This window comes from Channa argus, chromosome 3 (assembly GCF_033026475.1).
Source record: "Channa argus isolate prfri chromosome 3, Channa argus male v1.0, whole genome shotgun sequence".
Taxonomy (NCBI): domain Eukaryota; kingdom Metazoa; phylum Chordata; class Actinopteri; order Anabantiformes; family Channidae; genus Channa; species Channa argus.
The window spans coordinates 7,960,504-7,976,468 of NC_090199.1; the positions used below are offsets into that span (position 1 = coordinate 7,960,504).

General features: G+C 42.1%; 1 protein-coding gene across 3 annotated transcripts in view; it reads left to right on the forward strand.

Moving 5' to 3' along the window:
* The first annotated feature begins 2,888 nt into the window (after nt 1-2,888).
* Nucleotides 2,889-15,965, forward strand: part of grin2ab (glutamate receptor, ionotropic, N-methyl D-aspartate 2A, b) — a 90,602-nt gene continuing 77,525 nt past the window's right edge. For 2 of the 3 annotated variants that reach the window (XM_067499002.1, XM_067499003.1), the window contains exons 1-2: nt 2,889-3,743; nt 4,491-4,697. In XM_067499002.1, the coding sequence (XP_067355103.1) occupies nt 3,726-3,743; nt 4,491-4,697 (225 nt within the window). In that variant the 5' untranslated portion in view covers nt 2,889-3,725. The remainder of the gene's footprint in view (nt 3,744-4,490; nt 4,698-15,965) is intronic. The other variant, XM_067499001.1, reaches the window with a different exon arrangement.

A 15,965-nucleotide genomic window follows, 5' to 3' on the forward strand; every position in this document is an offset into this window, starting at 1 on the left:
GAAAGTATTGCGTGCGACGAGTTACTCAGGACATCATGTCACTGCTTTAAAAAGCAAAAAACTTAAAATCCACAATGATTTTCCTGAAAACGCTTACAAACTGATAGTAAAAAATACAACCCAAATTGTGCCATTGGGTGCGGTTGTCATGGAAACAATGCATTTCTTTCTTTCTTTCTTTCTTTTTTTTTTTTTACTAAAAAGATTTTTAAGCAAAGTTGACAGTTACACTCTTTTAAGGCCTGGGATTTCACTTAGCTATGCAGCTAATTAGCTGAGTGCGTTTTAAAAGATTTCCATATTAGTTGCATCAGCAGTGAGCTGGCTGCTGCAGGGCTGCCTGAGATGGGCAGGAGTGATCAGTGGGGCTGGTGTACATCAGTCTGTGAATGAGTGGCTGGCGTCCTGTAGCCGCCGGCATGGCCAGTTGTTTATGAATGGGGACCGGTGCCGTCCAGCGCCAATCACAGAGCATAAACCACATGTATCTGGGTTGTACCTCTGCCATACCAAAAGCGGTGACACTCTGGAAAAAGTCAGTTACCATGGATACAAAAATTGCCCACATCATATTTTTGTCAGAGGCCTTGTGTAATCGTTTTCTCTCCTGTGTAATTTATCTATTTATTTATTTATGTTAACAGTTTGTTTGTGAGCCTGCTGGTTTCATAGTTGGAGTTGCTTTAATTGGACTTTTACACCCCCCACCCCCTTTTCTCTGAATCATTCTAGGACTTTTGGAGTACAGGGCTTTGACTATTAGCCAACCAACATTAGTGGAATGAGCTTTTGTCTTCAATAATTATACAGAGTAATAACCAAATAGTTAGCGCACTGTTGACACACAACACAGTGATAATGGCTCTTTCTCGTTTTTCAAATATAATAATCACGCAGTGATATGACCGATTAGCAACAGCCATGTGAAATTTAATCAGACAGCAGAAATTAAGAGGTAAACGCAGCTGACGTACTAGAGTGTTTGGATGCTGGGAGCCAGATTTGAACCTGAGCTCCATGTGTGTGTGTGTCCAGCATCATTTCTGCTGCACCATATGGCCGGATAACTTTGGTTCAATGTCCTGTTAGCCCACGAAACATGATAACTGAGCCCAGCATATTCACACAATTCTTACACTGTGCTGTGTAAATAACTGCAGACAAGGGAGAGCTGACCACTTCACGTGCACCTCGTGAATGCACATGAAAAAAAGATTCAAAAGTCTCTGTGCACACCGAATGCTGGAAAAGGTCTCGTCCCTGAAATTACTACGGGGACGTCTGTGGGCATGTGTACCCTTGAATGAGATTACACCTAAAGAAAAGTCCAGCTTTTAAAAGCTTATTTATGATGCCCTCCAAGCACATGCGATTTCATTTCCTTGGCAACGGCTTCATGTTTAAATTTAGAATAAGACCATTTTTACTGAGGCTAATTTTTGTGTAAGACACTAAAATGAAAGTCATTGTTACTGGTAGACTTTCATGTTCCCAAGGGGGTGTCCTGGGCCCAGCCTATTCTAACAGGATGCCTCTAATGGGTACATAGCAAGGGGAGATGCTGACGGTGGGTGGGATGATGTGAAAGAACGACAGAACTATTATATTTATAACCTCAGGATTTTTTTTTTTTCCATCAAAAGAAAAGACCATGGTGTACTCTTGTGTGGTCTTTCTCCCTCTTTTATGTCCACGTTATGCAATCATCTGTTTCTTTTATTCCAAGCCTGGGAGGCTCGGGCTCTGACGGAGGAGGATAGAGGACCTCAACAGGTGGAATTTTTTATTCTGGGATGGAGGAGGAGGAGGTGGAGGAGGAAGAGGAGGGTAATGAAGTGTTCCTTAACAATAAGCCCTCTGGTCTGCTTATGGTGCCCTGTTTTTTTTTTTTTTTGCCTCAAATTCTAACTCAGCGATGACAGCCAGTCCTAGTGAGCCCAGGCCTGCCAACATGACCCCATGCAGTATCTACACCATCTGTCTGCGATGGGACTCCAAGGCAACACTCAGAGGGAGATGCAGAGAGAGCGACTGAGGGAGATGGGGGAGTTTTGTCAACGCTCCCCGAGGACCCCCCTGTGCTGCAGTGTTGATCTGCTAATTATGTTTAATTGAGACTGTGTAATTCACTTGCGTTGCCTCTATTTCCCTTATCGCACCCGTAGCTTTTTTAACAAACTGTGGCGCTGGAGAGGGAACAAGACGACATCAGCAGCAGCAGCAGCAGCAGCAGCAGCAACAGCAGCAGCAATAAACGTTTTCGGCGAAGTAATTTTGAAAGGATCCGGATTGTAATTTTGGGGGAAGTTGGGTGCCTGCATAGGGACCACTAGACTGGGTTTACAACAGTTCAGCGGATATTGAAATATTTTATCTGTGCGCAGTGATGCTCTGAGGAGCGGAGGCGCGACGCGGCGACTTGTTTGAAGCCGAGGCAGTCGTCACAGCGCGCGCGCCCACACACACACACACACACACACATACAGAGAGAGACACACGCGCGTTTGCACAAACGCGCGCGCAGTGCCGTTTGGCGATATGGCACCAGGTGATGCCTAAACGACGAATGATGAGCGCCAGCCCTCTCTTGCGCCTTTTTTTTTTTTATTTCACAGAACACACACACACGCAGACACACACACACACACGGGGAGAAACAGTCGAGGAAGAGACATCAGTTTTAACGAGCTGTGAAGTTGGAGTTGCTTTTTGGATGGGGTAGACGTGGGGGAATTAATCTAGCGCGCACCCTCACGTGTCTTTTATATATTTTATAGTGGACAGATGAAGTCAACCAAGTCTGTGTCCCCCACCGCTACCCCCATACCCCCCCCCCCCCCCCCCCCCCCCCCCCCCCGTCCACTCCATCTTTCTTTTATTCAGGCCCATGTGCCCATATGTTTAATTAACTAGGCTGATGTGTAAGTACCTTCAGCCAGCGAACCGTGGGCGGGCGGGCTGCGGGGTAAAGAGACTGCCGGAGAATATTTCCTTATTTCTCTCCGCCCGGGCGCTCGGTCAGCTGCGTTTGCATCGCCTCAGTCGTGCGGCGTAGAAAGCTACAAAAATAACTCGACCCGCTTAAACTTGTTCCCAGTTGTTTTCGGGTCGGAGCGCGGCGCTAGTTCGCCAGAGCGCGTTGGAGAGAAGCGGCAGAGGCTGAGTGAGAACGGAGAGATGGAGCGTTAATACGTGTGCGTGTGTGTGTTTTGATGTTATTTGTGACGGAATCCCCCCTTCAGCCTCCAAGAATCAGCGAGCGGTGCGAAGAGGAGGAGGACAGGAGAGGAGGAGGAGGAGGTGGAGGAGGAGGAGGCGGCGCGCGGACCTGTCCACGAGCCCTCACTGCGGAACGCGCGGGGCTGCCGCTGGAGATTCCAAACCGACGGTTGTTTTTGGATCCTTGACTCGAACTGATCCCCGCGCGTCAACGCTTTCCTTTTCTCTCCGCCCGCCGCTGAATGGACGGTGTTTGACATCTTCACCGAGAGGAATACTACCTATCCACTGGGGGGGGGGGAGAAGTGATGGTGTAAGGGGGAGGTCTTCAGAGGCAGACAGGTGGATTTATCCGTGTGGTGCTGTTTTTGGTGGGGGAGACTGGATGGAGGAGAAACTGATGGATTAATTGACGGAAGAGAGTCGTATGTGATTCCCACTCCTGCCGAGGGCGCCCGAATGGAGTAACAGGCTGCAATGTCATCTCCACCTGGCCGCCTAGAGAGATGTGTCACGGGAATGGGGTGAGTTGGCCTAATTCTTATTTTTCTTTTTATTTTGTAGTCTATTTATTTATTTTTGGGGGGTTGGGGGCTTTAGTTTAACTCCCCTCTCCTGGAGCTGACGCGAAAATCGAGCAGTTCAGTGTTTGAATATGTGCCGCACACTCACTCTCCTCTCAAAGTGGAGCAGAGGCGGGGAGGTGGAGGTGGCTGGTTTGTGGTCCTCTCTCCGCTCCTTCCTGCGTCCAAGTCCCCGGCACACAACCTGCTGCATGCCCTACATACAGGAGCCCGGCACCGGAGAGAGGAGCGTGAGGGGAATATTCGCTATGGAGCCACAGGCTGTTTTGAACGCGCTGTCACCTTCTCCCTTTATCTGCCAAACATAGTACTAATTCACCATTCTAGCTTTGAATTGAACCTGTGTCATATCCAAAAGAGACACGACACAACCTACACCAGTGTATAACATAACACACACATGCACGCATATGCACACACGCGCAAAAACGCACAAGCACACACACAAGCACTTGGAATAAGATAGCATTTGATGTAATTGCAACAGTTACAATCCTAATGAATCATGACGACTATAATGACATCGGGTAATGGTCATAGCTCATATATAGTCTATAGGAATCCAGTCTGTCGGCGCGCGTCCTTTAGCTAATAGAGCAGAGTCAAATTCAACAAGTTTTTTTTTTTTTTTTTTTTGAGAGCTGCAGCGCAATAAGCGACAATCATTTTGTGTCTTCTCGGTTTCAGATCAAGTTTGAACACTTTTCCTCTGGTTTCATTGACGCTGTGAGAAGGAACCGCAATGCCAGTAAACGGACAGGTCATGGTGGCTGCCTGCACGGGCCCTCACACCACGGCAAAAGAAGTCAACATGCAGCGCACGGACTCCGCAGAAGAAGGCGCAAAACCCCCGCGACCGCAAACCCGCAGCAGCCACGCGTTGTGACACCGAAGGTAAGGACCGCGGCGGTGGGAGAGCGACACACAGTCGGAGCGGCGCAGACGCGGCACCGCGCGACGCTGAGCGGCGCTGTTGCATCACATTATCCGCGGCTGCTGATGAGAGGCCGTGTAATGAATTCATATCTCAAATTACAGTTTTCAGGCTTTGAATGCAGTCACGTTGTAGAAACACATTTTCTTCCGTTTTCCCGTGCCAAGTCTGACACACGAAGTGTCTTCTCCTCCTCCCAGAGACATAGAAGCCATACTCACACGTGCACGGCCGCATGCACGCGCACACGCACAGATATGTGTGTTTGGGGGGGGGGGGGGGGGGGGGCGGGTTATACGAGTCTAACATATCCGAGTAACTATAGAAGTCCCGCATGACAGAATATACACCCCTAAAGGCCATAAATCTCCATTAGAATATTTCTCCCCAGTGGGCAATGGATGCCTTTATTTTATTGGTAAACACTGTGCACGTGTGCACATTTATCACAGTCATCTAGGTCAAATGATCATTTATGCCATACAAGTCTCATTGTGGTGTTGCAGAGAGACTCTGGCAATGTGCTCAGCAGTAGCCTACTTTAGTGAAAAGACAGAAAAGGAGATCAACTCTGAGTGGGGAGCAGTGAATGTTGAGAGCGGTTGCTATCTTCATTAAAATAAATATCTTGTGCAAAGCTGCAATGCATTGTGGGTGTGATGTCATAACACCTTTTAAACCGCAACAGTATTTTATAGTAGGCTTACTTTTCTGTTCTGTTATAACTCAAGATAATATTTTCCGACTCAGCTGGCCCTCGTATCTTCATCTCTCACAGTCTCCCAGTAGCCAGCTACCGAAACAAAGCTTAACAATAAAAGCATAAAATGAAAAAATTCTCAGTGATGGGATGCGCACCATATTAAGAGCCTGCCTCTTGGCTCCAGCATGACACACGGTGTTGAAATGAAGTGATGAGATGCATCTTACCGAGCTGCTCACTGAACCATCTCTGCTGTTGGCAAAGCAGGTACAATAGTTTAGAACTGTGTGAAGTGAGACTGTGTTGTCTCCTTCTCAGCAGTCAAAGCTTTCTAATCGCTCACATTTAATGTGCTGTTTCCAACATGTTCTTCTGCTGCATTTAACAAGATGGCCCTCTTGAGATTATTCTGATGGCACCTAAGTGGAACTCGTGATATTCACACAAACATTAAGTTCTTGTACCTGGTGACAAAGATCCAAGTGGGGCCTTTCTCTCAGCTAAATCCAACTTTCTTGTTTCAAAACATCTTAAAATTGGGGATTTGCCGAAGGTCTCTTGTAGAGGCAGGGCTTCAAAAGGTGAGCAATCCAGACTGTGTCATCCCTAGTTCAGTGTTTTTAATTGTGTGCAAGACATTTTTAGAGCTGGAGCCCAAAATTAGCCCAAAATTTACATATGCCTGCAAGTGGGGAAAGGTTCAGAGAGCAATCATGCAGAAGCCTTTATTTTCATGAAAGATGCATTGAGAGTGTTTGCCTCTGTTGAACTGTTAGTTTTACTGAAGTGATCCAAAGGTATTGCAGTTATTTTTGTGCATTAACTGTGGCGTAGTCTCTAAAATTGGCCCCTTGATTACAGAACCATAAAAATATACAGTAGCTCTGCCATGTCCCAGGTAATTATATTATAGTTGGTATGTTTTTTGTTTTTGTGTGTCTCAGTTCTTGAATTACAAATACAAGAATAAGACATACCAAAAATCACATTTGTATCTAATTTCACCCCCTCGTTTTCCAGTAAACATAGACGGGATTTCAGGTAGGAACACAAACACAAGATTGCAACCTGGAGCTTAGGAAGAATAATTTTAATGGCAGTTAAAGAAGAGAGAAGCCAAAGACCTGTGGGTGGAATAGGCATCTTCCTGCACTGCATTGTAGCTGTGTTTGTCCTGAAGGAGAACATATTGACACATCCTCTGATAAGAGCTACAGCAAATAATCCCCTTATCTGTACAGTATTTTTGGTTGTAGCTCACTAGCCATTAACGTTGAGAAATTACACGTTTTGAAAATAAGGCTTTTGGTGGCGATGTTCTGCCGAGGAATGGCTAAACCACGCACAGCCACCGAGTCTCTGGCGAGGCTCCGGGCCTGTCGTCGGCTGAGTGAGCGCTTTCTTCAAAGTCAATTAAACCGGCTCTGTGTTGAGTTAGATAATCGTGTCCCGAGTCCATCCATCACTCAAATTTGGTCGTGCTTCACTCTGTGGCCGACAGATTTAACTCGTTTGCTCCTTCACTGTTGAAGAAATGGGGGGAAAAAAAAATGATGCTCTGACCTCACCGTTTGTTGTACGTACCAATGCAGGTCAAACGCCACTCACACGAGTCTTGAGAGGAGGGAAATTAGTGTTTTCATTTTCCTGTTCCTAGTATTTACTAGTGAAAAGAACTGAGTGACATATGATAATGAGTCATTTGACCCCCGCTGATCTTTCGTACATCGATGTGTGATAGTGCAGTCTCAGACACAAGTTAATAACCCCAAAAGCCTCTTATTAACGTGTACTGTTTAATCATTTATTCAAAACACAGTTGGTGGTGTCATTTAATGAGGCAGTGAGCCATGGGGATATTAAGTAGGGTTTGACTAATACAGGTTTTCGAACTGATATTTATAGACTGAAGTTATGGTTTTCTAGATCTCTAAATATGGCAGATTTATGGCATAAAACAAGTGTTCCAGGTTTTTACAGGATTTCAAGGTAGAAACGCTTATAGCTCCAGTTTAGTAAGTATATGTTCCTAAATCCACTATCTAGTCAACTATCGAATTATTTGTTCAATGAGATCATATGACAGTGATTTTACATTTATAGCTATGATTTTTTTTTTTAAAAAAACTAGCAAAATTGTTCTGCAACTTGTATGTTGAAGCTGACAAAAACACCCCCTTAGTTAGATGTTTGAGCTACACATGAGCTGATGACTCAATGTTTAAAATTAGTACACACCTGCATCAGTATGTTTAACAATTGGCCTCAGATTCCAGATGAGTCTGAGCCAGTTCTAGCTTCACTCTTTTGTAAAAACCTCACTGACAGGATTTAAGCAAGTAGGTTGGAATAAATTGGAAAATTGTGCTGTTGGTTTGTTTATTTATTTTTTTTCCCAACTTAAAAAAACATTAATTCTCGTGGCTCAGGCTAGGATTTGGAAATCAAATCCTACTTCTAATGAATCTTTAAACTTGTATCTGTGTTTCTCATGACTCGAAGGCAGATTGTTTTGATGCTGAAACCAGGATAATCTTGATCCTAGTTGAGAGGTGGTTTCAGGGAGGATTTAGGCACATGACAAGCCTAATAGAGCTGTGACCAAGGAATTGCCGCCTATACATCTCGAGTATGAATTACAAGTGAATTTCTCATTTCTATTTTAAACAACAAGTCTGTCAAGACAGTCTCTCATCCCAAATGCTTCTTTTGCAGATGGAGGGACCAGCTGGGTAGTTGACGAAATGGCCTTTATAAACCTGTATTCTTTTAGAAATCTCTTTGCATTAATGTTGTTATATTGTCACAGTTTGCCATTGTACTTTTCTGACTGGACAAGAGTTTTGTTGTTTTGGCTGGGACACCTTAAATGTTACCTTTAGGACCTTATTAATTTAGTTTTCATTTAATCACAAATTTGCGTTGTGCTGGCATAATAAACTTATTTATATGTTTAATAAAAAACTTTAATAAAACTCTAAAATATGTTATTCATCTGCATTGACAGCTAGTCAGACCTACAAGGAAAATCTGTAGCTCTCAGGTTCCGCTCAGTCATGTTTTCACACTAAAAAGTGGAAGTCATCTACTGTAAATTGGAGAAAGAGACTACAGATCTTTACTATCTTTGTACCATTTTTGTTTTTGGCTTTGGAAAAACACACATTTTGCAGAGCCTGTAGTCAATTTAGACATGAATAGTACACCTGAGGTTATACTGTTGAACTATGAGACTGCGTGGCTAAGGTTAGGGATCACTTCAAGTAAATTATTCAGCTATTAATTGAAATTTATTTGACCAATTGATGACAGTGAAATAAGCTGTAACCACACCATCGAGGAATTATCACCTTATGAAGATGTTGCTGTCAATGTGCTAATTTACAATATCAATATCATTTCTGCTTACGTTTGAGATGTTTCTCAATCTGCCCAGTGTTCACTGGTTTTAGCTCTGTGTTGGTCTACACTTATCCTGAGTGAAATATCTGGCTGTGGTCTCTAACTCCAGCCCTTCTCCTGAAAATTACATTTCTCTATGACTAAACCACAAAGGCAAATGTTTTTGTGGGAGCGCTGTTTCTATTAACATAATGAGAATATGTTGACATTTAACAAGCTGCAAGTATGTTGATACTGAATGTATGAAATGTTCCCAGACAATATCATTTTGACCACTGAAATGCCCAATCTTCTACCAAAGTTTCATCAACATCCAGTTTGGCTACAGCATTAGTAAACGCGTATATGTTAAAACACTTGATGTTGGCAGTGGGTTAGAGAGAGAATAAAATCTGGCTCATTAGATAATACACTAAAAATAATTTCACATGTCTAAGAAACTTTACACACAATCTTTTTCTAACCTTTAAACAAGGTTCTTCTGTTGCCTTAACCTAACCGCACATGGGATTAGGGTTTAACTCGGGTCTGCAGGATGGCAGTACTTTCCACTTCACATAGCTGCCAGTCGATTTGCAGGCAAGAAAACCAAAACAGTGACTGAAAAGGCTAAAAACCTTCATAAATAAATAAATCTCTTTAATGCACACATGCACACCAGATCCATAAACCATAAAAAAATGGCTTAGTGCGGCTTTAAAACCATTTCCTTCATTATCGAAAGTAATTGATGCCAGCTGAATACTGATGGTCAGTGGTGATTGTTAAAAAAAGATGCAAACAGATGTGGTCTCCTTTAATGTCAGCTTACGTCTTTCATTTGGAAGCGCAACACTTTTAAGATGGCGGCTGTTTCATTTAGTATAGTGACCCTCCACTGTGCCTGTGTGAGAAGTGCTTTTAATTTAGCTTGATTGGTTTTAAGCGCAACATGTGGCTCTGTGGATGAGAACATTTCCAGCTGCCTGGAAGGAGGCCCGCCATCGTCGTTACCCTAAATTATGGTTTTTAACACTTTGTCGTGATGAGGGTGTTTTCCGTGCTCAAGAAGGGGCCTAAATGTGCCTAAATGTGCGGACAGTTTGGCTCTGACATTTTTGGCCAACTTAACACCCAGAGCCCACAATTCCATTTTATTGCCTTCACAGAGACCAGATTTTGGTTCAGACGGATCTAACACCGTTCTAATTAAGACACTCAGTAGCTTTTCAAATCCAATTTCATTCAGTTTTTAATGGCTACGAGGAACGGATCAGTCACATAAATGCATCAGAATTATTCCCCTACTCTGTCTCCAACAGAGATCATTACGACTGGCTGAGGTCTTACTGATTCCATAAAAGATGATCCCTCCTCATTATGTCGTGTGCATCACATAGGTTACGGCTCAGTTAGCTCAACGTGTTTCCGAAAATGGTTAATACATTTTTTACAATGAAGCAGACATTACACCAGAGGAGATAACAAATGAACAACAGGGCTTTCTTTAAACAATGATAATAAGGTGCTGCACAATCATAATTTGCTATAGAACCTTCATTCTATTGGCACACGAGGATGTTAAAAGAGTAGTAATGGTAATTCTCTTGATAAGCCAGCAGCTACATCACTGAAGAAAAGAGCCTGGCACTGTTTGGCTCAGCACTAACTGTGCCAATGATGTTAAGTCCATAAGGAATTTCATCAGTCAGCTTCAGAAGACAAAAGTGGCTTTTTGTGTTCTTCTTAGTTTTTCGTTGGGGGAAAATAGAAGTTTCTTAAATTCACATCAAATGGTGACTCAAACAATTTATTTTTTTAACATTTTAAACTGCTTGGGTGTTTGGGGGGATGGGGGTGGGCTGGGGTTAATATTCGGTAAATGGATGCTGAACATGCTGGACAGCGGATATTTCAGTGCCTTTACTGAAATGAAACTCCAACTCTGTTGTGATCAAAAGAATGTCAGCTTAAATGTTCAGATGACTGTAAACCATGTGCTTTGCTCACTTTGGGCTTCAAATAAATGATTTATGCTCTTTTATTTTTATGTTCAATGCTATATCTGCTTCAGTCTCTCATAATGGCAGATTCAGTCATGGGGCATCATGTTAATTGGCTTTAAGTTTCATGTTTTTGAGGTCATGCTTAAAGGATGGAGAAATGGAGAAGGTGAATAACAAAAGGACTCCGCCACAGCTTTTCATGGCAGGTCTTTGTGTTTCTCCTCTTATAAAAAGAAGACTGACCGTAAAGCCAGGGAGAACTGTCAGTCTGGCCTGATATTAATCCTAAATTGGTCACACTAAAAGTTTGGTCCGAGCATCTGTGACACAGTTTGAGCACGGTCCTGGTCAGTGTTTAGTTTCTAAAGCTTTAGTTTTAGTTTTCTTCTTCCACCTTTTAAATAATGAAGACAATAAGTTGTGTTTTTATTTCAGTCTTTAAAGTTAATTTAATTGGAATTTTAATTTATGCATTTATTATTATTATTATTCTTATCATTATTATTATTTTTAGTTTGAGTTCACACAAACTAAAACTAACCTTGGTCCCAGTGCTAGTTAATCTCCTGAAGATCCTGCTCTGCATTGAGTTATGTTTTAAGCTGTAGTATAGAGACTGGCCTGAACAGGGCGAGCTCGGGAGTAACAGGCAGGTCGATTGAACTGTGCAGAGTGAGTTTACATATATTGTATCTGCAGTTTTAGTATACTGGACTCTCAGCAGTTCCAAATCGCAGGTGACCTACACTCAGTACTGTACCTGAAGGCCTCCTTTGTAGACACACAAAGCACCGAGGCTGTTGCTGCTCTGCTCACGTGCTGCTCATGTGACTATCTACAGTCTATAGACAGCGTTAAGACGTTAGTCCTACTTTTCAGGGCCTGTGGCCATGGTAGCAACTAAGGTTTGCTGATATTCATCGGTGGCTGTTTTGCGTCAGTCTCATAGCCTGTTGTCAGCCTGTCAGTCCCAGGCACTGATGCAACTGTCATGCCACTTCTTAAAGCTAGTAGCTTCAAAAATGTTTTGCTGGGACAGATGTGAATGTGCTTTACCTAGATGGATACTGAGAAGCATATGTACAGTTTACGTGCAGTACATCCACAGACAGTAGCATTTGACAAACAAGTTATTTGAGCATCCTTTTTGAAGAAGGGACTAAATGGGTTAAAATGAAGCAGTTATATTCATTATTGGTTTGGTAAAAGTCATCCATGCTTTTATCTCTTCTCACTTACTCTGCTGTAATTTTGTGTGTGACTCGGTCAAAGGTTCTTTTCTTGTCTCCAATTTGTACAAACACAGCACCGAGGAGACCTCCTGGAGCACTGACTTTGCTCTTATTGATTCTGCTGTTGATTTTTTGTGTTATTTATCTGTTTGTAAAGCACAATGTACCGTGAACCAGTGAAAAGTGCTATGTAAAATTGATCAGTCATTTAATTACCCAAATGTGAATGAAACACTAAATATGTAAGTAGTGATGACCTTTTATATACTGTACAGCCCAGGTCTTGATTCAGGTGGTGCACAGTGGTGCTTTAGGTGATATTCATTCACTCCCCAGTGCACCTGTTTGTTTTGAAGATACACGCGGTGACTTTGATAAATATGTGAACCAAGACAGAAACTGGCAATACGTGTGGTTTCTGAATCGAAAAGGCACATTTCCATACCAATAAATGCGGAGATGATCAGCGTTTGTGTTGTGAAAAAACTTAAACTGCATCCCACTGTACAACTTTTGAACATTGTGATATTAAGACTTTTGCATAACATTGGGAGGATAACATTGAAGCATGGGTGATGTGAATGGCAGACTTATGAGGAGGAAGCCGCTAGTCCCCAAAAGAACATTGCTGCTCGTCTACAGCTTGCTCAAGGCCACGTGCATAAACTAGAATGCTGTTGGACAAATATTCTGTGGACCGATGAGACCAAAGGAGAAGTTTTTGGCTTGAATGACAAGCGTTGTACTCTGTGACGACTAAGCACAGCATTCCAGCATAAAAGCCTCCTCCCATCTGCGGGGCAGTATCCTGCTTTGCTGTCTTTGAACCAGCATGGCTTGCCTTGTATAATGGAGCTATGAATTCTGAGTTGTTGAAGCAAATTCCACAGGAAAATGTCAAGGTGTCCATGGTTGAGCTGAGAGAGCGAGTGGATCATGCAGCAAGACGATGACCCTAAACACACCAGGAAAATTGATTGTTTTGGAATAGCTGAGTCAAAGTCCTGACCTTTAAAGTTGGAAAATGCTGTAGAGACGACCTGAAGCAGGCAGTTAGTGCAAGAAAGCCAAACATTGGCTCTAAGAAGTCGAAGCGGTTTAATGAAGAGGAATAAGCAAAAATCTCCCCAAGCCAATAAGGACTCAGTTAACGTAAACGTTTAGTTTAAGTTATTGCGGCATAACAAGAAATACAAGTTACTTAAGGACAATTTTCTGCAATATAAATAATTGTAAAGCCTTTGTGTCATTTTTGCCATTGGGTTGTTGTTTATGAAAGAGCCGAAGAGAATCAGTCTGTATTCGGACTTTCAAGCACCAGTGTATTTATGTCTCCATCAATGTGTCCGTGTTTTTAAGGCAACGCGATGGTTAAATAATTCTGCTACCTGCTGGAAAATCTTCAACATGCGGTGATTTCCACATGAAAAGGACCTCGATCACTCCATGATTTAGCGTGTCAGCATCTAGTCGCTTTTCATTCATTTTTTTTTTCCCCCTCCCCTACATCATCTTATTGAGTTCACTGCCAGGCAGCAAGATGCAGAGGCCAAAAATATTCCACAAACATCAGCAGATCATCCAAAATATATTACTCCAGGTATAATGCTCCCTTCCATGCGGGCGACAGGTGCTGACGGGGCATCTGGTGATGTGGGAACACTTGAAGCCTCTGTCGTCTCCTGCCAAGTGCAGTTTCTAACAACATTGAGCAACACATCAAAAAGCATATGTTGACCAGACACTGGCGCCCAGAGACGTGGAGAATAGATCCTGTGCTGGAGGCTTTGGAAAGGCTGCTGTCAAATGTACGTCTCGAATACAGACGTAAATGTTTTATATATTACTGTATGTGGGATTTTTTTTGTGTGTGTGTTTTAAAAATCTAAATTATCTCAAGTAAGTGTTACCAAATCATCTTAAGCCCCACTATAAAGGAAAAAGGCTAAATAACTTTTTTTTTTTTTGTATTAAAGGCATTCAAAGATGATGGGAGCATTACTGTGTCCCGGCTAGAGAGCAGTGATTGAGTTCTCAGATCTCTCATAGGCTCCATGAGTGGTGGGTTTGAACCCTATTTTGCTGTTGAAGACTTAATTAATGATCATCAGGAACACGAGGGACACACTCTCCACACACTCCTACTTTTTGGTAGTAAATCCTCTAATATTTTTCACATCAGTTATACAGTTTATTAGAAACAGAATTCTGCCCCCTATTTTGTCTGATAGTGCACAAGCACAGAATCTTATGAGTTTGTGGAGATAAGCAGCTGTGGCGGTGCTACTTTTCCAATCGGGTGCCATTAAACAGTTGCAGAACAAGAGGGCAAAAAAATGATTTCATACTTAAGAAAGTCAAATCTGAAACGGTGAAAGAAAAAACACGGAATCTCCTTGTTTGGTGGATTGGTTCTGTGAATGTTACAGCGTCCTCGTCGCTCCACACAGATCCATTTTAGCCTGTTCGTCTCTTTAGTGGTCCCGTGGGCCCTGTACGTCATGATTATGTTGCTCAGTCTGTTTACATTTCACTTTGTCACACAGATGCTGCCATATGGTATGTTTATCCTGTGATATCCGTCTCTCTAGTGTATTAGGTTGTATGAGGTTATTATGTGGAGTTATGCAAATCGCATATCAAACCATTAAGAGTGTAACTGCTTTGGTAAGATTAGGACGTGTCAGGTATTTAACTAATTAGATGAGTCTGTTTTTAACCCACAATTAAGGTTCTTTTATAAATCTTACTATGTTATGATATATTTAAAAAATCTATTATATGTTATAATAAGAGCATATGGTAAAAAAGGGGCAGAAATATTTTTATGGACTGCTCTGTCATGGGAAGACCCTTCTCAAGAGCATAAAACTGGCTCACTTGCAATAATTAAATTGGGTTTTAAATTGCTTTTCGAATACCAGAAATGTTAATTAAGTGAGAGATTTAAAAAAAAACAACATGTGCTGCTGTCGCTGTTGTTACTGAGATTCCTGCCATGACTTTTACGGAAATGTGATCCTGGCATTTCTTCAAACATGAGACTGACATGTGAAGTTGGCAGCACATTTACATACTAATTTGTGTTTCTGAAAGGGGTTTAAGCATAGAGACGTGAAAAAACATTTAAATGCTGTTATGTACACAAGCCAAAGTCGTCGTAAATCTCCCATACGTGACATCAGGTAATGAGCGAATCCGTCCAAACAAATGTTGGTAAAGAATCAGTTCTTTTACCACCTCGGAGTCTTTAGAAGAAATTTTGTGGATTAACACATTTCTTCACTTACATCAATAATAGATTGTTTGAGAGATTGGTTCACTTGTCATGCATGAGTACATATTCCGTTTTTGGTTAAAAATAAATGGGAGAATTTATTCTATCATTACATCAGACTGTCTAACAAGCCTTTAACAATGATTGCCTACAACCGTCCTGTGTCATTTTACTGTTTCAGGTCCTTTGAATAATTGAAAGCTAGAAAAATCCCATCGTATATTAATAAAGATGGCCCAGCCTCAGCTTTTCATACTGCTGAGGCTGTATGAATACATACCTTACATTCACACCTTCACACAGCTATATGATCAATCCATCTTCACATTATAATACAGTAAGGTAAAAAATACCACCTCACAACGTGGCCTCACTCCATCTTTCCAAGGTCAGAACTATTGTGCCTGAAAGTCTGTATACTTTTTCTGCCTTGGCACAGCTTCATAATAAACGTATATGATTTTATATATATATATATATATATATATATATATATATATATGCCCTTTCTTCCCTCTTCTTGTCCCACCTTCACCTTTTGCCTTTTATACTCCTTCACAGGGGATGTGCTTCTCTCTCGCCTCACATCCTGCTGCAAAGAACACAAATACCCTCAAAGTCAAAACAAA